The sequence below is a fragment of the Melanotaenia boesemani genome, chromosome 3, assembly GCF_017639745.1.
Source record: "Melanotaenia boesemani isolate fMelBoe1 chromosome 3, fMelBoe1.pri, whole genome shotgun sequence".
NCBI classification, from domain to species: domain Eukaryota; kingdom Metazoa; phylum Chordata; class Actinopteri; order Atheriniformes; family Melanotaeniidae; genus Melanotaenia; species Melanotaenia boesemani.
The window spans coordinates 31,095,843-31,112,921 of NC_055684.1; the positions used below are offsets into that span (position 1 = coordinate 31,095,843).

Sequence of the window (17,079 nt, forward strand, 5' to 3'; positions counted from 1 at the left end):
AATCAAATTGAACTCTAACATAGATACAGCGTTCAAACAGATCAAGATGACGAACATAACTCTAAAAGTATGTCTCTGACCTTTGTTTCCAACCAACTATGTGACTTTCAGACACTATTTTGTAAATTCAGGTTTTATAGGAAAAAAGAAACAGATGCGGGGACTTTTCTCTGTCCATCCCCTCCTCTGAGTGCGAGACAAAATAAGGCTTTTGTGTGGGTATGAAGACTTGTATGTGGAGCTGAAGTGTGATGAAGTGTGGGTGCGGGTCTGAGTGTGTATGTTTGTTAAGTATGAGCCTGCTTGCTCTCACTTGTGATTCATAAGGTTACTGTACAAAAGTTTCATGGCTCAAAGAATTTGGAAAGCCCCAGTCTGCTTTCAGACAGCAGAAAAAATGCACATACAAATAGCATGAGCACAAACAGGACGACAGTGCTGCTGATGCACAGCTTTCCACTTTCCAAACTTCTATGGCTCAGACTGCCTTCCAGCATTTGTTAGAGGTGCTACATACATGGGACATGTCACAAATCTGTGTCTGGGGCACAACCAGAGAAACACAAATAGACCTACAGCAAAGGTTTCTGTTGCAAATAACTTATAAATTGGAAGGTCAGGAACATCCAAATTCCACAGAGGAAAAAACTGTGAAAGGAAATCAACTGTGTACTGTCCCTGGAAACAGGTCTCTGAGGTTGTGCGGACAATTAACTGATGAGCATCAATCAGCTCTAAAGCAATCACACTTACAAAGGCAGTAATTTGCTATTGCAAATCAGGGTTCAATTGTGAACAGCTAGTGGGCCTCCTAATAGTCAAAAGCTTAGCACACCTACAGAACCCCATAACAGACAGGGACAAAGTTTGGTTCCAGCCAGGTAGCTCTGTTGCATTTTTAAATTCAAACATGCAAATGCTTCTTCCCCCTACCTCTGAGCTTCTTCTGCCAGTTCATCTCATTAAAAAGGTCCTCTGCTCGCAGGAAGAAGTCGTTGATCTTGCTGCCCTGCTCGTCTCTCTCTGTGGTGTAGTACACCCGTAGCTTTGACTCTGAGGTCAGGAACTCACAGATGTTGGGTACAGGGAATACTATCTCCTCCATGGTGCGGTCCTGACGCACAATCTGAATAGAAAGACTCACACATTAACCTCAAAGGAGCTCTGTGTAGGCCAATGTGGCACACTTGCAGTTGATATTTTATTTTTTAGTTTGTTAGATGTTCTGTGACAAAAGTTGTGTTTTATGACCTCTATCTGAGCAGTGTGCTTGGCATAGAACTCTAAGGCTTCATCTCCCTCTCCGCTGGCCCCTCCTGGCTTCAACATCATGGACAGCTCTTTATTATGGCGCGCCAACTGCATGAAGGACACAGCCAACAAGTGTGTGCTTGTCAGCAACACGTGAATAATGAGTGCATCTCACATTCTGTGTCAGTGCAGAGATGAATATTTCATAATGATGTAATACTGTGTATGAGTGAGAAATCAACGTGCAATTCAATTAGCATGTTGCAGAAAAACAAATCAGACCTGGTGAGCTAAAATATAGATGTTGTGTCCAACATTTCGGGGTGATGCAGCATCATGTTCCTCTTCATCTCCATTATCTTCCTCCCTTGTGTCCTCAAACTCTACCTCACCCTGAAGATAGGCCTTCTTTATTACCTCCACCTGCAAAGACCCACACATATTCCCTCACACCGTTATGGTTTCACAGCATATACAACATGTCAACTAAGATGTGTGAAGCAAGTTGGTAAAGGATGAAATAACAAAATGCACAGTTCCTCACCAGCTCTTTCGGTTTCATGTTGTACAGGATCCTCTCAGCATTCTCGCTGTCATGTCGGCTCTCCATGATGGCAAGCAACAACTTGGATGCATTGTTCTGAGGGTGAAAAAGAGAGAAAGAAAATGAATGAGATGAGGCACTTAAAGTCAAATTGACTCCCTCTGTAAAAATTTGTTCTGGCATTTAAGCACAACAGATCAGATGTGCTTAGCAGGCCCTCTGGCTCAGAGGGCTCAACAGGTTCACAGTTTAAGTGTGTTAGTGATACTCTAGGGAACTACTGCAAGTTTTACCTCATTTTGACAAAAACACAAATACAAAATCTTTGACCAGCAAAACCTGCCTTGAGCTCCAACACTAGATCCATCCGTTTCTTCCCGAGTGGGTTGATGTCATTAAGAATCAGGGCAATGATGATGTCAATACCATTGGACTCATGAGTGGCAATACAATTCTGGAAGAAATAAGGAATGTAAAATGTATATGTTAAAAAAAAGACACATACAGTCTTAGTAGAGTCTTAAAACTTCCTTTTTGTGTTATGTCTTATGTACCTGGTTTTCATGGCAGGGGCCCTGGCAGTACTCTGTTAAGCTCTCCAGAGTTTGGTTTATTAGGGCAACATTCTTCTCATTAATGTACAGTCCCAGCAGACCAAGACCTCCTGTGGTGCTACCACAGATACAGTCCAAGAACTGCAGGGTCTCGCACACAAGGTTGTAGTTGTTTTTTTTGTTTTGACAACGAAGGAAGTTCTGGGAAGACAATCAAAAAAATTGCAAAAGGGGCAGGGGATGACAGGGGGCATATTTCACTGAGTGATCTGTCATCATTTACCATGATTCAAGAACAAATTGATTAATAACAGCTCATCAACTGTAAAACTAAAAATAGTTAAGTTGTTAATATTTAGCTTTATAGTACAATCCTGCAGTCTGAACTACCAGAAGTAAAAATACTTTTACAAAACATAAATGATAATTCATCATCAAACCTCACAGGAGTTATATATAGTACATAGGAGTAAACAGGGAAAATTAGTAGATAATTTTTTATGTCTATATAAATGGCTCATTTAACAAGCACCTGAACCTATTACAGAGACATGTAAATTCTAGATTTAGTGTAATGTAAGTAATTAAAGTTTATTTATATAGTGTTTTTCATAAATATAATCATAAAGTGCTTTACAATATAAAAAAGAACAGAAAGATAGAAACCAAAAACTCAGACAATGTTTTAAGACAATACATACATTTAATCACAATACACAATACCATAAATGTAATTACGTTTTCAGTTATGTTTGCTTATCGCTAGTAAAAATTAAATCTCAAGTAAAAGCATTATTTATTTTATTTAGTTATTTTCTATTCCACTACCTCATCTGTGCATAAGAGTTATGCAAAATCAGCATAGTATTCATACAAATGACCATCGTGGTTTGGAATTAATAAAACAACACTGTGTAGTCTTGACTTTGCTTAAAGCCTACATTTGAGTTTTAAAAATCTCCTCCACTGGCCAGAGAAAATTAAGTACTCTTGCTAAGTGAAATCCATCCAAAACAAAAATTTAATAATGACTCTGTCCCACCTGTAGATCACGGTTGTGATTTTCACAAAGAAGCTGGAGAAAGCGAAGAATAGGCTGCATGATAACGATCACAAAGCTCATCTCTCCCTCATCCTGGTTCTTGTCGCCAGCGCTGGACTGGCCATCTGCTGAGGGAAAATGGTCCTCTGGCTCAGCCTCACGCCGATAAGAGTTGAAGGCCTTTTTGGTAGCAGATGAGGCCTCTAGTAGTTGTTCTTTCACATCCTCTGTCATGACCACTGTTGAGTCTCGTGCTGCATCAACAGAGGCACAAAATAGGGATACAGTCATATCTTACATAATCATCTATTCATAAATCCTCTTTTAATTTGAAACTTGTAACTTACAAACTAACAACCTGACATCAGTTCATGCATTTGATCAAAACAGGTGACTTCTGACCTTTTTTATGAACAGGGACAACTTTCTCCTGGCTGTCATCGTCTCTCTTTCTGTTTCCCAGATCACTTGTATTAACTGTCACAGTGGCTTTGATTTCAAGCTGGGCCGACTTCATGCGGTCATAAAAGACCCGGAAGAACTTTTCTGAGTTCTTGTCATCAGTCAGACGGCAAAAGAAAGAACGCTGAACATATAGGAGAAAAAAAGGCAAAACCATGTTATTGATTGTATTATCTGGTAAAAGCAAAACAATTATCAGTTATTGTTACTGTAAACTGTTAACAATGAGGGAATGTGGAAGTCTTTTTCAGACCATATCAAACAATAAATGCAACCAATCAATAAAGCTGTGATAAAATATGGAGAAATATAATCAAACTAAGGAATGATATTAACAAAGAATCATGTTATCATGCAAGAGTTCTTCAATTGCTTTCATCTGAAATGACAATTCCATGATGCAGCAAGCAGCTATATAAAGCAGTCAAAAACCAGCTCCACCTCTTAACACCGTTATGTTATAAATAGGCCTACAACAATGCATTAGCCTCGGATGAGCCAACCGTGTCAATTAGCTGTGTAGCTACCACCCGTGCAGCTCAACTCTTCTACCTTCAGCATGGAAATGCACCTACCTGGATGCCAGAATTTGCTAAACTTGGGATACCATCTGAACTTGCAAAAAAACATTATAATTGGATTAATTTTGTAAGGAGTGAATTTCAAATGTGACACTGCAGGTGTTACAACCAGCTCAAAGTCATGCACAGTGGGTTGACTGGTCAAGTTAACAATCTCATACTGCGGTTGTTACAGAACTGTAAATGCATGTAGTTAAGAGAGAAGCATCATGGTAAGTTTGTGAAAAAGTCAACACCCTACCATGGAGGTTTAAGGCCTGCATACCTTCTCAGAGAACGGGAGAACCAGGAGTAAGTATACTCACAGCTGATTGATTTGTGCAGAGCCAGGTTTATCTGTCAACATATTTTTCATTTTTCCATGGTAGTTTTACAATTTTTTTTTTACCAGAGACAGTTGGGGTGCACTGCTGCCACATGTCAAATAACTGGACTGACTCCCATCTTCTCCACTGGGGTCCACACCATGCCGAAAACTCAGCCACTCTGTTGGCAGAGGATTCTCAAACCGTGAACGTAAAAGTTATAGAATTTAAGAATGATGATAACTAAATGGTTAGCAAAGTATGTGTTACTGCCTGTGTGGATTATTTATCTTAGAACTAAAAAGGTTTCTTTGGTTAAAATGATGCTGTTTGCCCTGGCAGCGACTTCATTTGAGCTGGTCGGAGATCGGTTGGTCAGTGTCCAATTCTCCAACAGGTCAGAGCAGAGATCACTGCTCAGTTTCTTAGAAAATTAAGCGACTTTGAAACTTAATATTATATACTTCACGATTGTTTGAATTATCCAGTTTGGCTGAGTGGTAAAGACATTTTTCTAAGATGTGACCGATTTTTTTTCCTGCTCTGCCCAGACATTGAAGATGCCAATGTGGAATTTCTGGGAATTTGAAATAGGATATATTTGAACCATTTCTTCTACATTTCTGAAAAAAAAAGAAAAGAAATAAAAGATTTATCAGGAATTAAAATAACAGTTTCAGTGTTGACTTGAGTATGTTTTAGTCAGCACAGTCTAACCCTAAAGAGAAAATCTAAGCTGTCATTTCATGAGAAAACTGGCTTTCACAAAACATTATATAACTGCTGTGAAGCAAGCATAGATTTACAGATATGGGGGTTTAAATATTGCAGTTATAGCAGCAAAATGGGGTCAGGCAGAATTAGAGCACTTTCAAGCCTACCAGGCCCAATGTATACACCATGTCCCAACCCACAGGGTTGTTGTTTTGATTATGTAAGAACTGTTACTGCTGCAGCTTAATGCAAAGGCCCTCCCCAGCCAAAGCAGCCTTGTCACACTAACAGGGTGAAAAATTAAACATGAGAGGGCAAAGCCTGGCCTCATTACATAGATAGAGGAGAAAAGAAGGAGGTAAAAGAGACACCAAGGAGAGAATGAAGGAGGAAGCATGATAACAAACAAATGATTGAGAGAGAGAGTGAGCGAGAAAGAAGAGTGCAAGAGACAGGGAGGGAGAGAATGTTATCAGGCAGTATCTAGGCCACTTCTCAAAGTTTGTTACATAACCATCTGTCTTTCCAGGTTAGATGTGAAACTGGGCTACTAGAGAAAACAAATAGATGATAGTCACAAGGATGTTAAGCAAAACGAACAAAACAAGCCATGTTTGTCCTACTCCCTGGTCTTCGTCTGAATGTTTTCTTCATGAACAAGTTTACATGCAATGTTGGGTTCAAGGGTTGAGATTTAATTTTAAGCACACTGTTGTGTCTTCTCATTCAGAATGACTAACATTAACAAAGAAATCAAGCAGACAAAAAATAGGTTATATAGCCTATGTTTTACACGATACAGAGCAGAGCTAATCATTTTGCAGACCAAGGCGCTTCGGAAGAAACAATGACATAACTGTGCGCTTGTTCCCCAAAGCAGATTCCAGAGCTTTGTGCCCCACCCCAGCCCTCCACCACTGAGTAGCAGGCCTCCTGCACGTATGCACTCTGCCAAAAACTCAGGGACAAGGAGATAGCAGTATGAGGAAAGAGGAACTGCCAAGCAAGGCCATCATGCAATAAACAACTTGATGATAGAGTGAAGAGCAAAGTGATGGGATTAGCTGCACAACTGGTAACCCACTCATAAGGAAGGGTGAGGTGAGAGGCATGAGGATCAGGGCCAGGATAACATGCCATCGATCAGACTAGAGAAAATGCAGAAAAGAGCACTCCTTCACCCTTTATCATTACATAACTGGCACAGACACACAAACACTTGTACAGTATAAGCACACACAGGCTGGAGAGTGCATACGCTAACACGCCCACTGACTTTTACACTCACAAAACTGGGTCAGCTGTCTCTGGCTTCAGCACATGCCAATTTTGAAAAGACACACCCACAGATCACACATGCTCTGTAATACAGCATTTTATCCCGAAGTCTATGGTTGCCAACATTATTCTTACTTAATCAGTCATATTTTCCACAGTTTGTTATTTCAGAGCAGGAGTGCTCATCTCTAGGATTTCCCATGTCAGACATACTTACAGTCAGTCTGAGTTACTGAATACTGCCCCAGCACCACGCCACCAGGGGTATTTCGCCTTTATTACAGGCTTTATATTTCATTGTGTTTTTTTTTATTTTATTTTTTATTCACAGTGGCTGGGAATGAATGCATTGGAATAGTAAAGAACTTCATTATTATGAGGTGCAGTGAACCTGCAACATTACACTGATGGAAACTAGAATTTAAAACCTGTTTCTAAAGAACTAAACTTTAGTGGATTGAGTGCGTCACCGAAACTATTGAGACTAAGCGTGCACAGACAAAGGACACCACAGTAAAGAAAACAGCATAACAGAACTTTCATTTTATCATTTCTTTAGAAATGCTTGTGACAATAAATCAGAAGTGAAAACCTGTGAAAACTTTCATGTCTAACCACCTTGTTGTCTCTGTAATGTTTTGATGTTTGCCCTCACACCCTCATTTTCAAAATCTGTGCTACTGTATCAAGACACCATCTGTGTTTTGATAGCACTCAAAAAGCAAGGACAAGAGCAGAGAGATGACGTCAAAGATGAAGTAACCCTTGGTGATCAAGGCAAAGAGAGAATGGAGTAATAGTAACAGAGGAGGACTGAGGATAGGGACAATCATTTCAGGGCCTCCTGTAGAGTTGAGTAAACATAGAGCCTGTCTGTTTCTATGGAGACAAACTCTAGTGGAATGAGAGAGAGGAGCTGGGCGAGGTGGGGGCGGACAACACTGAAAAACAAGGTCATAGCGCTTTCCCTTCTCTCCTTCCGTTCTGCCACTTGGCATCAACAAAGGGATGTTATGTAACAGCTATTTATACTTGCGCACCCTTTTCCTCTCACCCTCCCTCTCACGTCAGGCAGCACCACATGTAAACCAAGTGGCGCTGCTCCTCGGCTCTACTAGCCCCCCACAACCTTTTCCTCTGCTTTAGACTCTTCCCTTTTTCCACAAATCAGCCACGTCTGTCAGAATTCCTTTTAGCTAATGCTTTGAAGGGAAACGGAGCAGCGTGCCACGTGGTTAAACAGCAGATGGCTGACAAGTGAAATGTCACAAGTTGCCATGTCACAACAAAAATTTACAGCTGTGTGAGCTCTGCCATGGATGTTGCAGAAAAGCTGACTTCAGACAGAGATAAAAAGAGGAGAGGAGAGAAAAGGAGCTAGCGAAAGAAAAGTTAAATGCACTACGTCATACAACCCTGTTTTTACACAAGTTGAAAAGTCTCAGTGTCACTAAAGTGAATATAATGATTTTTAAACCACTGCAACCTTGTATTTCATTAACAAAAACATGGAAAAACAATATATGAAATTCTGAAAACTGAGAAATTTACTTATTGGAAAATATACAACTTCTGTTAGAATTTGAAGGCAGCAACACATTTTAAAAAAGTTTTCCACCACGTTGGACCACCTCTTCCCTTAACAACACTTAAGAAGCATATTAGAGCTGAAGATGAAATGTTGTAACTGTGAGATGAAATTGTTTCTCACTCCAGCTTCATATTGGATTTCAGCTGCTAATCAGTTTGGTGGTTCCTTTGTCATATTTCCCATAACCTAATGCTCTACCAGTTTTGAGTGGGTTATATGTCTGGACTTCCAGGCAGGAAAGTTTAGCATGAAAAGATGCTTCTGTAATATGAGTAGAATGAGTTATGCGTTTCCTCAACAGAATTATGCTTGTCTTAATGCAGTGCTGCCTGGGTGCCTAAAAATCACCTGCATTCAATGTTTGTTTCCAGTCTTTTTACTTCTGTTCAGAGATTCCCTCATATTCTCTAAAATTTTCCAATCATATTCTGTTTTTAGATAAAAAAAAAAAAAGCAAATTTTTTGCATTTTCATAGAAAGGCTATCTTTAAATTGCTGAAGTATTTACCTACATAGTCTTTCATAGAGTAGTGAACCCCACCTCATCTATAATCTTATAAGACTTTCTGGGATGCTCCTTTAATACTCGGTTATGTCACTGACCCATTGATAATTAACCTAATTTATTGCAAGAAGCTCAATCTGCTGTTTGTTTTTTAAGCATTGCACAACTTTTCCAGTACTTCACTGACCCCATCTAAACACTGGATAAACTGTTGATGGAAGCCAATAAAAATCTGTATATATCTTTTAAATATCAGTTCATATGATCAGCAAATCACGGTTAGGTTGTATTAGTATTACATGTTGTGTGCTCATGTATTAGCTGTGGATGAAAGCAAAAAGGCTTGGAGTGCATGTAAGAAACTGAATAAGCGTGCAGTTGAGTTAATTTGTGTGGGTTATTTTTGTGCACTATGTAGGCCAAGAGTAAATAGTTAACTGTGTTATGTGAGAGGAAGATACCCGACACCGAACAGGTGTTCAGCTCGGCACGTCAAACGAAGACTGTGAAGAAAACCAATTTGGTGGCTCCCAGTGGAGACGTCTGGCTTTTATCAAACATTTCACTTCCATTCAAACTGCTGACAATTTTTTAGGAAATTTCCCTGTAAATCAGAGAAAACGTTTATTTGCGCTGTGTGGTACTTTTCTAACTCTGCAGGGCAGCTTTTCCTGCAGAGAAATTTCCATTTCCAGAACAAACATAAAAATGCAAGGTTGAGAAGAGCTCCAGTTTCTCCTCAATCCCCTCTGTGTTTCCTCGTCCCTCCACCCTCTCTCCCCACTGCCCCAGTTCCGGAGGCCCAGCATGACCCAGTTTGGGCCGGCAAGAAAACGCGAGGGAGCGAGGCTGGAATGTTTTGAAGGCTGAGACATGCCTCATTGTTCATTAACACATCCTTATGTAACACAGACTGATCACGTGACGTGGCTCTGCAGCAGCCGTGGGAAGCCAAAGCATTATCTCTGCCTCAGTGGCTTCCTCATTCTAATCTGATTATGCAAGCCCCTTGCTTACACAACAACATGTAGACGGACACACAAAATAAAAAGACGGAGAGATCAACTGACTGGGCATAAGACAAAGAAACACGACAAAGACCTGCAGATGCAAATAGAGTTCAAAGTAGCTAAGGTGGGAAAACCATACATTCACATAGCTTTACAGCTTTATGAGTTCCAGGTGAAAGAATAATTTATAACACTGATCTCATTAGCAGCTGGCCCGGTCTTTCAGCCATGATGATATAGTGAGCTATATGAGGGGGAGAAGAGCTGCCTTAGTGATGTATATGCGGAGCCATTATGGCACACTGACCCAAATACTACACATTGCCTTTTGATGAAAACTTCCATCAATGACACAGCTTGATCCTTTCACTGATCTTACTGAAGCAGATTATCTACAGCAAAGCAAAATGCATACACTTTACACTGATTTAATTTCAAGATTCAGACACTCTTTTCCCTTGTATAAAAAAGACACAGCAATATTCTTTTCTCTTCTGGATCTAACATTTATATGAAAGATATTTGTGCATAACTGACCTGGATGGTGGTGTTTCCACCCTCCAGAAGTGCAATAGCCAAGAGGATGCTTTCTTGGAAAACCCGGTCACTTGTAGTGTTCATGATGAGGTCAATAACCAGATCAGAAGCTCCTTCTTTGTCCAGATGACACTGCACCTCTGTCAAGCTCATTTCTCCCCGAATCAGACCACCTGGACCCCCCAACCCTGCATGAATGAGGCAAAGTAACAGGACTGATGAGAACAGGGTTCCACGTTAAAGTTTTAAGAGTTTTTTCTGTATGATTCAAAATATTCTCTGCATTTACACTGCAGATTTAAGATGAGTCTTTAAATATTTGACAGTAAATTAGTAATATATACATTATAAACAAAAGAAAAAAAAAATCAATTTTATTGTGCTCCCAACAATTTGACAGATTTTTTTAATTTTATGGTATAAAATTTTATTTAAACTTTTCCCTTTGAACTTTTTTTTTTTAATTCTTCTCCAAAATCTAACACAATACATGCAAAGCTACTGAAAGCTTACATAAACATTTCAAATAGCAAATTAAATAAAGGAGGAATTATGTTATTCTTCTAAATGCAATTCTGCTACTCATGAATCACATATTCTTGTTTTGGCCAATACACAATCTCGGATGGCTTACTAAAATAGGTCATTAAATAACTGCATAACTGTGCAGTTGTCTAAGTAGCTGCACCCAACTTTGCATGTAAACCCATGCCCCTCTTGTGGCCCCTGCTTCAGGCTACATATGGAATTCTTGTCTTAGCTCTTGCTTCTGCAACAGGTGCAAAGCTGTTTTCACAGGAAGTAACAGCCCTTCTCCTAGCAACAGTAAGAAGTTTATCACAGGTGGGAGGGGTAGACTTCCTGTGGCCTGGACCAAGGTGTCAGTGTACATGGGAAAAGATGGTGATCAGGGATCAAGTGTGATGGTTTCTGCTTTCAAGTTCAATAACACAAAGAATATAGTGACATAATAGTGTCACACCCATGTTTTAGCTTTGCTGGCACTCTGACCTCAAAAGACCCAAACCATTGTGGTCACTGAGTCAATGTGGCAGCAGTGAATTTATACCAATAACAGACTCAAAACACATGCCATTGCTTCTAATAAAGGGTGTCATCCCAAACCAAAAGAACTATCTGATAAAATCATACATATATTATACAATACAATAAAAACAAATAGGTAAAATAAAAGGAGAAAACTTGAACAGAGATGGAGAGTATCTGTGTTATGACTGCAGATAGTAACACAGTGGCTATGCTATCACGTAGTGATAAGGATGTTGTGCTCTGCATGCTCAAAGGGCAACTCACAGCACTACTCTGGAGCTGGTAACCAGCTCAGGGTCAGACAGACCCAGTTACATCCTTATATTTTGGTAAAACAAAATAAGCTAAATTACAATCTTCATCAAGGCTCAGCAGGCCAGTATCATCATGGTTATATAATCATGGCAACAATATATCCTTCCTGTTTTTTAATGCTTTACAGTCACATTAAATCAATTAGAAGTGCTGAAATCTGTGTTCTTATGCCCTTGTGTGCTTAAACTAAACAACATATTCTGCTAAAACTTATATAAATTTTTTGTTCAGTGGTGGAAATAAGCAACAACAGTCACAAGATCTCACCTGGTTGGTTTTTGCCTGGTCCTACTGGACTGAGGTGGCCACTGCCAAATGACGTCAAACTGTCCCTCCGCCCACCACTTCGATGAAAGTTGCCATAGTAACGGCTCACCAGAATCTGTCTCAACGCCTCGCCCTACAAAGGGAAAAAATAGGGGTGAAGGATGTAATGTGATGTCAGTGACAAGGAGAGAAGGTTGTGTAACAGCAGGAATATCTTGTGCACTTTAATCCTTCATTGAGACTTTAAAACACCCCAGTCTCAGAGAATTATAGCCTGCTTACCATCACCACCACACCCTTTAATCAATTCTACTTTAGCAGAGGCATATCAACTTTTCATTTGAAATATTTAAGGTTTTTCTAAAGGTCAACACAGGAAATACACTGAGGCGTAATGTAAGGTTTTTGCCTTTTGCTATCCACATGACGAATGTTTATTATAGCAACAGTGACACTGTTTAGTGACAATGTGAGGCCCCACTCTTTACTTAAGTAGACCTGGGGGGCAGTCCTCCCACACTGTGACTCATCCACTGTTAAGCAGTCGACGGCACGACTTTGCTGTTGTTATGGCAACTGCAGCCCAGAGCTACCTGACAGACCTCCCATGGGATAAAGTGAGGAAAATGAAAAGGATGGGTGATTTTGTCTTTTTGTGTCATTATGTGCAAATTATTGTCAGCTGTGGGTGGTCCTTGAAAGACAGCAGAGAAATTATGTAAGCTCTGCTGTCGTAGTTATTCTCCAGCAGTCAGGATTAGTTTATGTAGGTGGTGTGAAGAACACTGTTCTCATCTTTTATTGGTAGATTAATCAGCTGTAAGCATTTTTCATAACAGAAAGCACAATCAGATGAAGTCAGAGGAATATTCCCTGTTCTCACTAGATAATGGTTTCTTTTTCAGTTTAAATCTTTATATAAATTTTTCTAAAGGATAGAACCTAATCTCTTCACACAAACTTGCATGCATTGAGGATTTTCAAATCTAATGAGGATACTGGCGCTTCATATCTTGTAATTTTAGATAAAACATACAAATTTTCTTTATTACATTAAAAAAAAGATAAAACTAAAGGGAAATGATGAGGGGAATAATGAAACTGGTGCAACAGATGCAGAACATTAGTGGTGGTTGGGGACTGAAGACATTTGTACAACACATTTATTAAATAAACTTGCTTGTGAGATGATGTGATGTTGTTGGCAGTGACATTACACAACTACAAAATCTATTCAATATCAACCGTTAGTGGTGTGTAAAGTTACTACATTGCCATAAGCAGTATTAGAGAGATAATGTGGAGAGAAATATAATTTATTATTTTTTTTTTTTATCTTTCTTCAGTAAAACAATGTGATTAATGAGCTGGGTGTTATTTAAAACACTGAAGGAGCGAAATCAGAAACATAAAAAGCAAGAATGCGTCTGTGTGGTGTTGGAGTTGCCAGTTAAGCTGCCATGCTGTTTAAAAAGGTACCTACCCTCTTCTGGTCCGCCAACAGTTTCTCAGGCTGGTTCTGATCCAGCTGCTGGGTGTAGTATTGTGAGCATAGTAATACAAATACAGAGTTAGTCTTCATGCAGCATTGAGAGAGTAGTTGTAAGGTTAATTACTAAATCATGTACTAATTTAGCCATGCAAAGGTCTGCTCAGTAAGGTCTGCCATGCTTTTTACTTAGGAAACTTTGTAGCTAGAGAAGGTCTGGAGCTAATGCAGGAGTAGTTTTGTTGAATAAAATTAAATGAATTAAGTTATTTTTTTTCTTTTTGTTTAAATTCTAATAACTTCAGAGCATTTTTTTCACAGTTAAAGCTACAAGTGTGTGGACATTTAAGCCTTCAGCACGGTACATAAAAAACATAACATAGCAGAATGTTTAAGCGTTAATGGTTATTGCACATATACTCATGAAGTAAAGAAATCAAACACAAAAAAACATCTTCAGTGTTTTCAATATTTAGAAGAAAATTCATTTCAGTCATGACTGCCTGAAATCCTCAGCACAAACTGATCAGCATTCACTCCACCTTCCAAAATAAAGCTCAAAAAAAGGCATAGTAGGGGTTTATCGTTATGAAGTCTGACCAGGAATCATGATTGCCCAAATCCTGGAAGAAATTATTGAGTTTCTGTGCTATCACAAAAGGTATTTCCTTCCCTGATGCAAATGACTCATTTACAAGACTTCTTAGTGCATGTGTTTTTTTTTTTTTGTTTTTTTTTTTTGAGTCTTATTATTGTCTCCTTTCATTTGTAAGGCCACCTCCTTCCACCTTTAACGAACAGCCAGTTCTGATTTCTTTCAGAACTTGTGCAAGTTTGTATGTAATCAAAGGTTGTAATAGTCCACAACATCTGGAGCCAAGTGTCCCATTCCTTTTGAATACCCGCAATTTAGGCATTTTGTTGAAATGCTTACCCACACAGTCATCTAAGTATTGACACAGATCAACCGAATTTAGCTAAAGAAAAAAAAAGAAAAGAAAAAGAAGCAATACAGTAAACAAGAACATGCGTGACTGTCAAACATGTAATCAAATATTTACATCTAGGTATGCAAGCGCATTGAATTATTTGCTCAGTCGTAACACTTGTATAACTATCTTACAAAACTTTGTGGTAAATGTGAACCTACAACCAGCAGCTAGTTATGTTAACATAAAAATGAGGAACAAGGGGAACTGGTTGGATTGGTTTTGTCGAAAGATTAAAACAAAAAGAAGAAGAAGAAAACCCCTTGAAGCATCTCCAGAATTCATTCTGTAAAACAAGACTTACAGTTTGTCAGGTTGAGCTCAAACAATGGTCAGATGCTCAAATAAATTATAAAAAAATACTTTTCATTTAATGAACACTCAGGCCGACTATGTTCAAACAACTATAATAAGAGTAAAGACATTTTTGCTGAATTTCTACTGTTTTTCCAGACAGTGGTTTCTTTGTGGGCTATAGGCAGTAACACACAGCAACACAAAAGACTGCAGCTTGTAACTAAAAACACTAATGAATAAAATTACTTAACATGACATAAAATGAGTGGGAAAAAGCTTATATAAACCTAAAATGATCACATAAGCAGTGATCTGTTTGTGCATCCACCTCATTTGAACTATAAACATACAAATACAATTTTTATTATTATTATTTTTTTAAAAAAGACTATTGATGAAATAGTTGCCTGGAAAACTTCACAGTGACAATAAAATTCTAAGACATGAAAGTAAATTGGCCCGTTTATCAAATGTCAAATCCTTCTTTTGCTAACGGCTAAACTGAGCAAAAACTAAAATCACACTACTGCTGTCAGCTAAAGTCATCAATGAGTAATCACAAGGTGAGAACTTCTCAGTTTGAGCCACATTCTTAGTAACAAGACACAAAGCACGTTCATCAAATTTTACTTGCATCAAATCTAGAGATGTGTTGCTTTCCAAATAATTTCCTTTTGAACAATCAGAATTAGATATCATTTCAGCATTTATGAAGTACATAAAGTGTGTTTTCACAAAGGAAAAATTAAAGTAGTTACATTTTTTTTTAAGTGCTGTTCCACATACACTGTTATGTAAAAGAACATGTTAGGAGGGGCAGGACAGGGGGGAGAGGAGAGGGGTGATAGGGTTAGCGTTACATAATCACTCCAAAAGAAACCAGGCCACTGAACCAATGACACAGAGCTGCTTACAGTGGCCATCTGTCACCAAAAACACACTCGGGGCGAGAGACAGAGAGAAAGCGAGAGAAAAGCAAACACACCATGAGGAAATTTATATTCTCTGACAGCTGAGATTGCCTTACTGTAAGGAGTAAAGAGCAGACTGTACAGTAAGCATGTAGTTTTGATAAGGCTAGCAACTTCTACTGATATAAAAACCCAGTGACTTTTTTCTTTTTTTCCCCTGTTACCTTGATAACTTAATTACACTCAGAATAGAGATTCCAACATGAAAGAAGCACAGTTTAATAGAAGCTCCACTGCAGCTACAACAAGAACTAACAACTCTGCTTTAAAAAACTAAATGGGTACCATCTAATAATCTAACTGAGAGATGAAAGAAGGAGGACATGCTTGTAAGTTAATTAGCAAACTACATATAGGCAAGAAAAAAAACCCATAGAAAAACCTATTTAAGTAAGTAGTCCAAAGGACATTCCCTAAATGGGCTTTTTGAGGATATTGGTGAACAGCAGCAAATCAGTTAAGGCATTTTCAGGCGATCAGTGTCAGAAAATTCAATTTTGTTGAGAAAATTCTGATCTAGCAGTGGTTGACAGATTTGTCCTGATCTATGGGCAGGCTTGGACTGAAGACTGGCATATTCATCCATATTTTGACTGACAGTGCTTCTATTTGATCAACCTGAGTTGGGCTAGTATGTTTAGCTTATTATTCCAGTATATGATCTAAAGGACTGTATGCATTCTGGTCATTATCTGGACAAATTATCCTGGCTATCTGGGTATAAAGCAAGTATAAAGTTTTTATCTCCTGGGCCTTGTGTAGATACATCACAATTCTTCCTATTTTATGTCACTGATTTGTGTATATTCAAACCTTCTGCAAGTAATCAAACGAGTTATGCAAAAAGATGCTGACCAACTTGCAGGCGGATTAGAAAATAACTGCATTCTCTCAAACAAATTTTGTCCAAGGCAAAGTAAGGCTCCATGCTTGCCAAAGAAAGCCACGCTGAATCATTTCTTGTAAAACCATGGCTTACACACCCAACATCGATCTCAAAAACTTAAAGCCTTACATCTGAAAAACATACAGTGTGCTACTTTAGGTGTTCGTGGAAAAACAGAACTGTTTTCAACTTTACAATAATGTGATTACAAAGTTCATTTCTGGCCTTAAATGGCCAGTGACTGTCTTTAAAAAAATAGGTAACAGATAGAGATGGATGTATTTGTTTGTCTTTGTGTGGGTGGGGGGTGCTTAAGCAGAATAAGGCAAACTGAGGAAGAGAAAGTGAGAGTATCAAACGAAGGGAAAACACAGAACATGCTGAAATGATTTCTTTAGAACAGCAAAAAGTCAAATAATGGTAATCCAGCCTTTGGTATTT

The 17,079-nt window shown here is 38.7% G+C and overlaps 1 protein-coding gene across 4 annotated transcripts in view; it reads right to left on the minus strand.

Annotated features, from left to right (window-relative positions):
• The window catches only part of LOC121637502 (inositol 1,4,5-trisphosphate receptor type 1), an 80,237-nt gene that overhangs the window by 18,446 nt on the left and 44,712 nt on the right, over positions 1-17,079 (minus strand). For 2 of the 4 annotated variants that reach the window (XM_041981700.1, XM_041981699.1), the window contains 11 exons: positions 13,490-13,537; positions 12,007-12,139; positions 10,375-10,562; positions 3,794-3,977; positions 3,392-3,645; positions 2,350-2,550; positions 2,139-2,249; positions 1,796-1,891; positions 1,534-1,674; positions 1,252-1,359; positions 934-1,126 (listed from right to left, as the gene is read on the minus strand). In XM_041981700.1, coding sequence (XP_041837634.1) covers positions 934-1,126; positions 1,252-1,359; positions 1,534-1,674; positions 1,796-1,891; positions 2,139-2,249; positions 2,350-2,550; positions 3,392-3,645; positions 3,794-3,977; positions 10,375-10,562; positions 12,007-12,139; positions 13,490-13,537 — 1,657 coding nt within the window. The remainder of the gene's footprint in view (positions 1-933; positions 1,127-1,251; positions 1,360-1,533; positions 1,675-1,795; positions 1,892-2,138; positions 2,250-2,349; positions 2,551-3,391; positions 3,646-3,793; positions 3,978-10,374; positions 10,563-12,006; positions 12,140-13,489; positions 13,538-17,079) is intronic. The other 2 variants (XM_041981701.1, XM_041981702.1) reach the window with 2 other exon arrangements.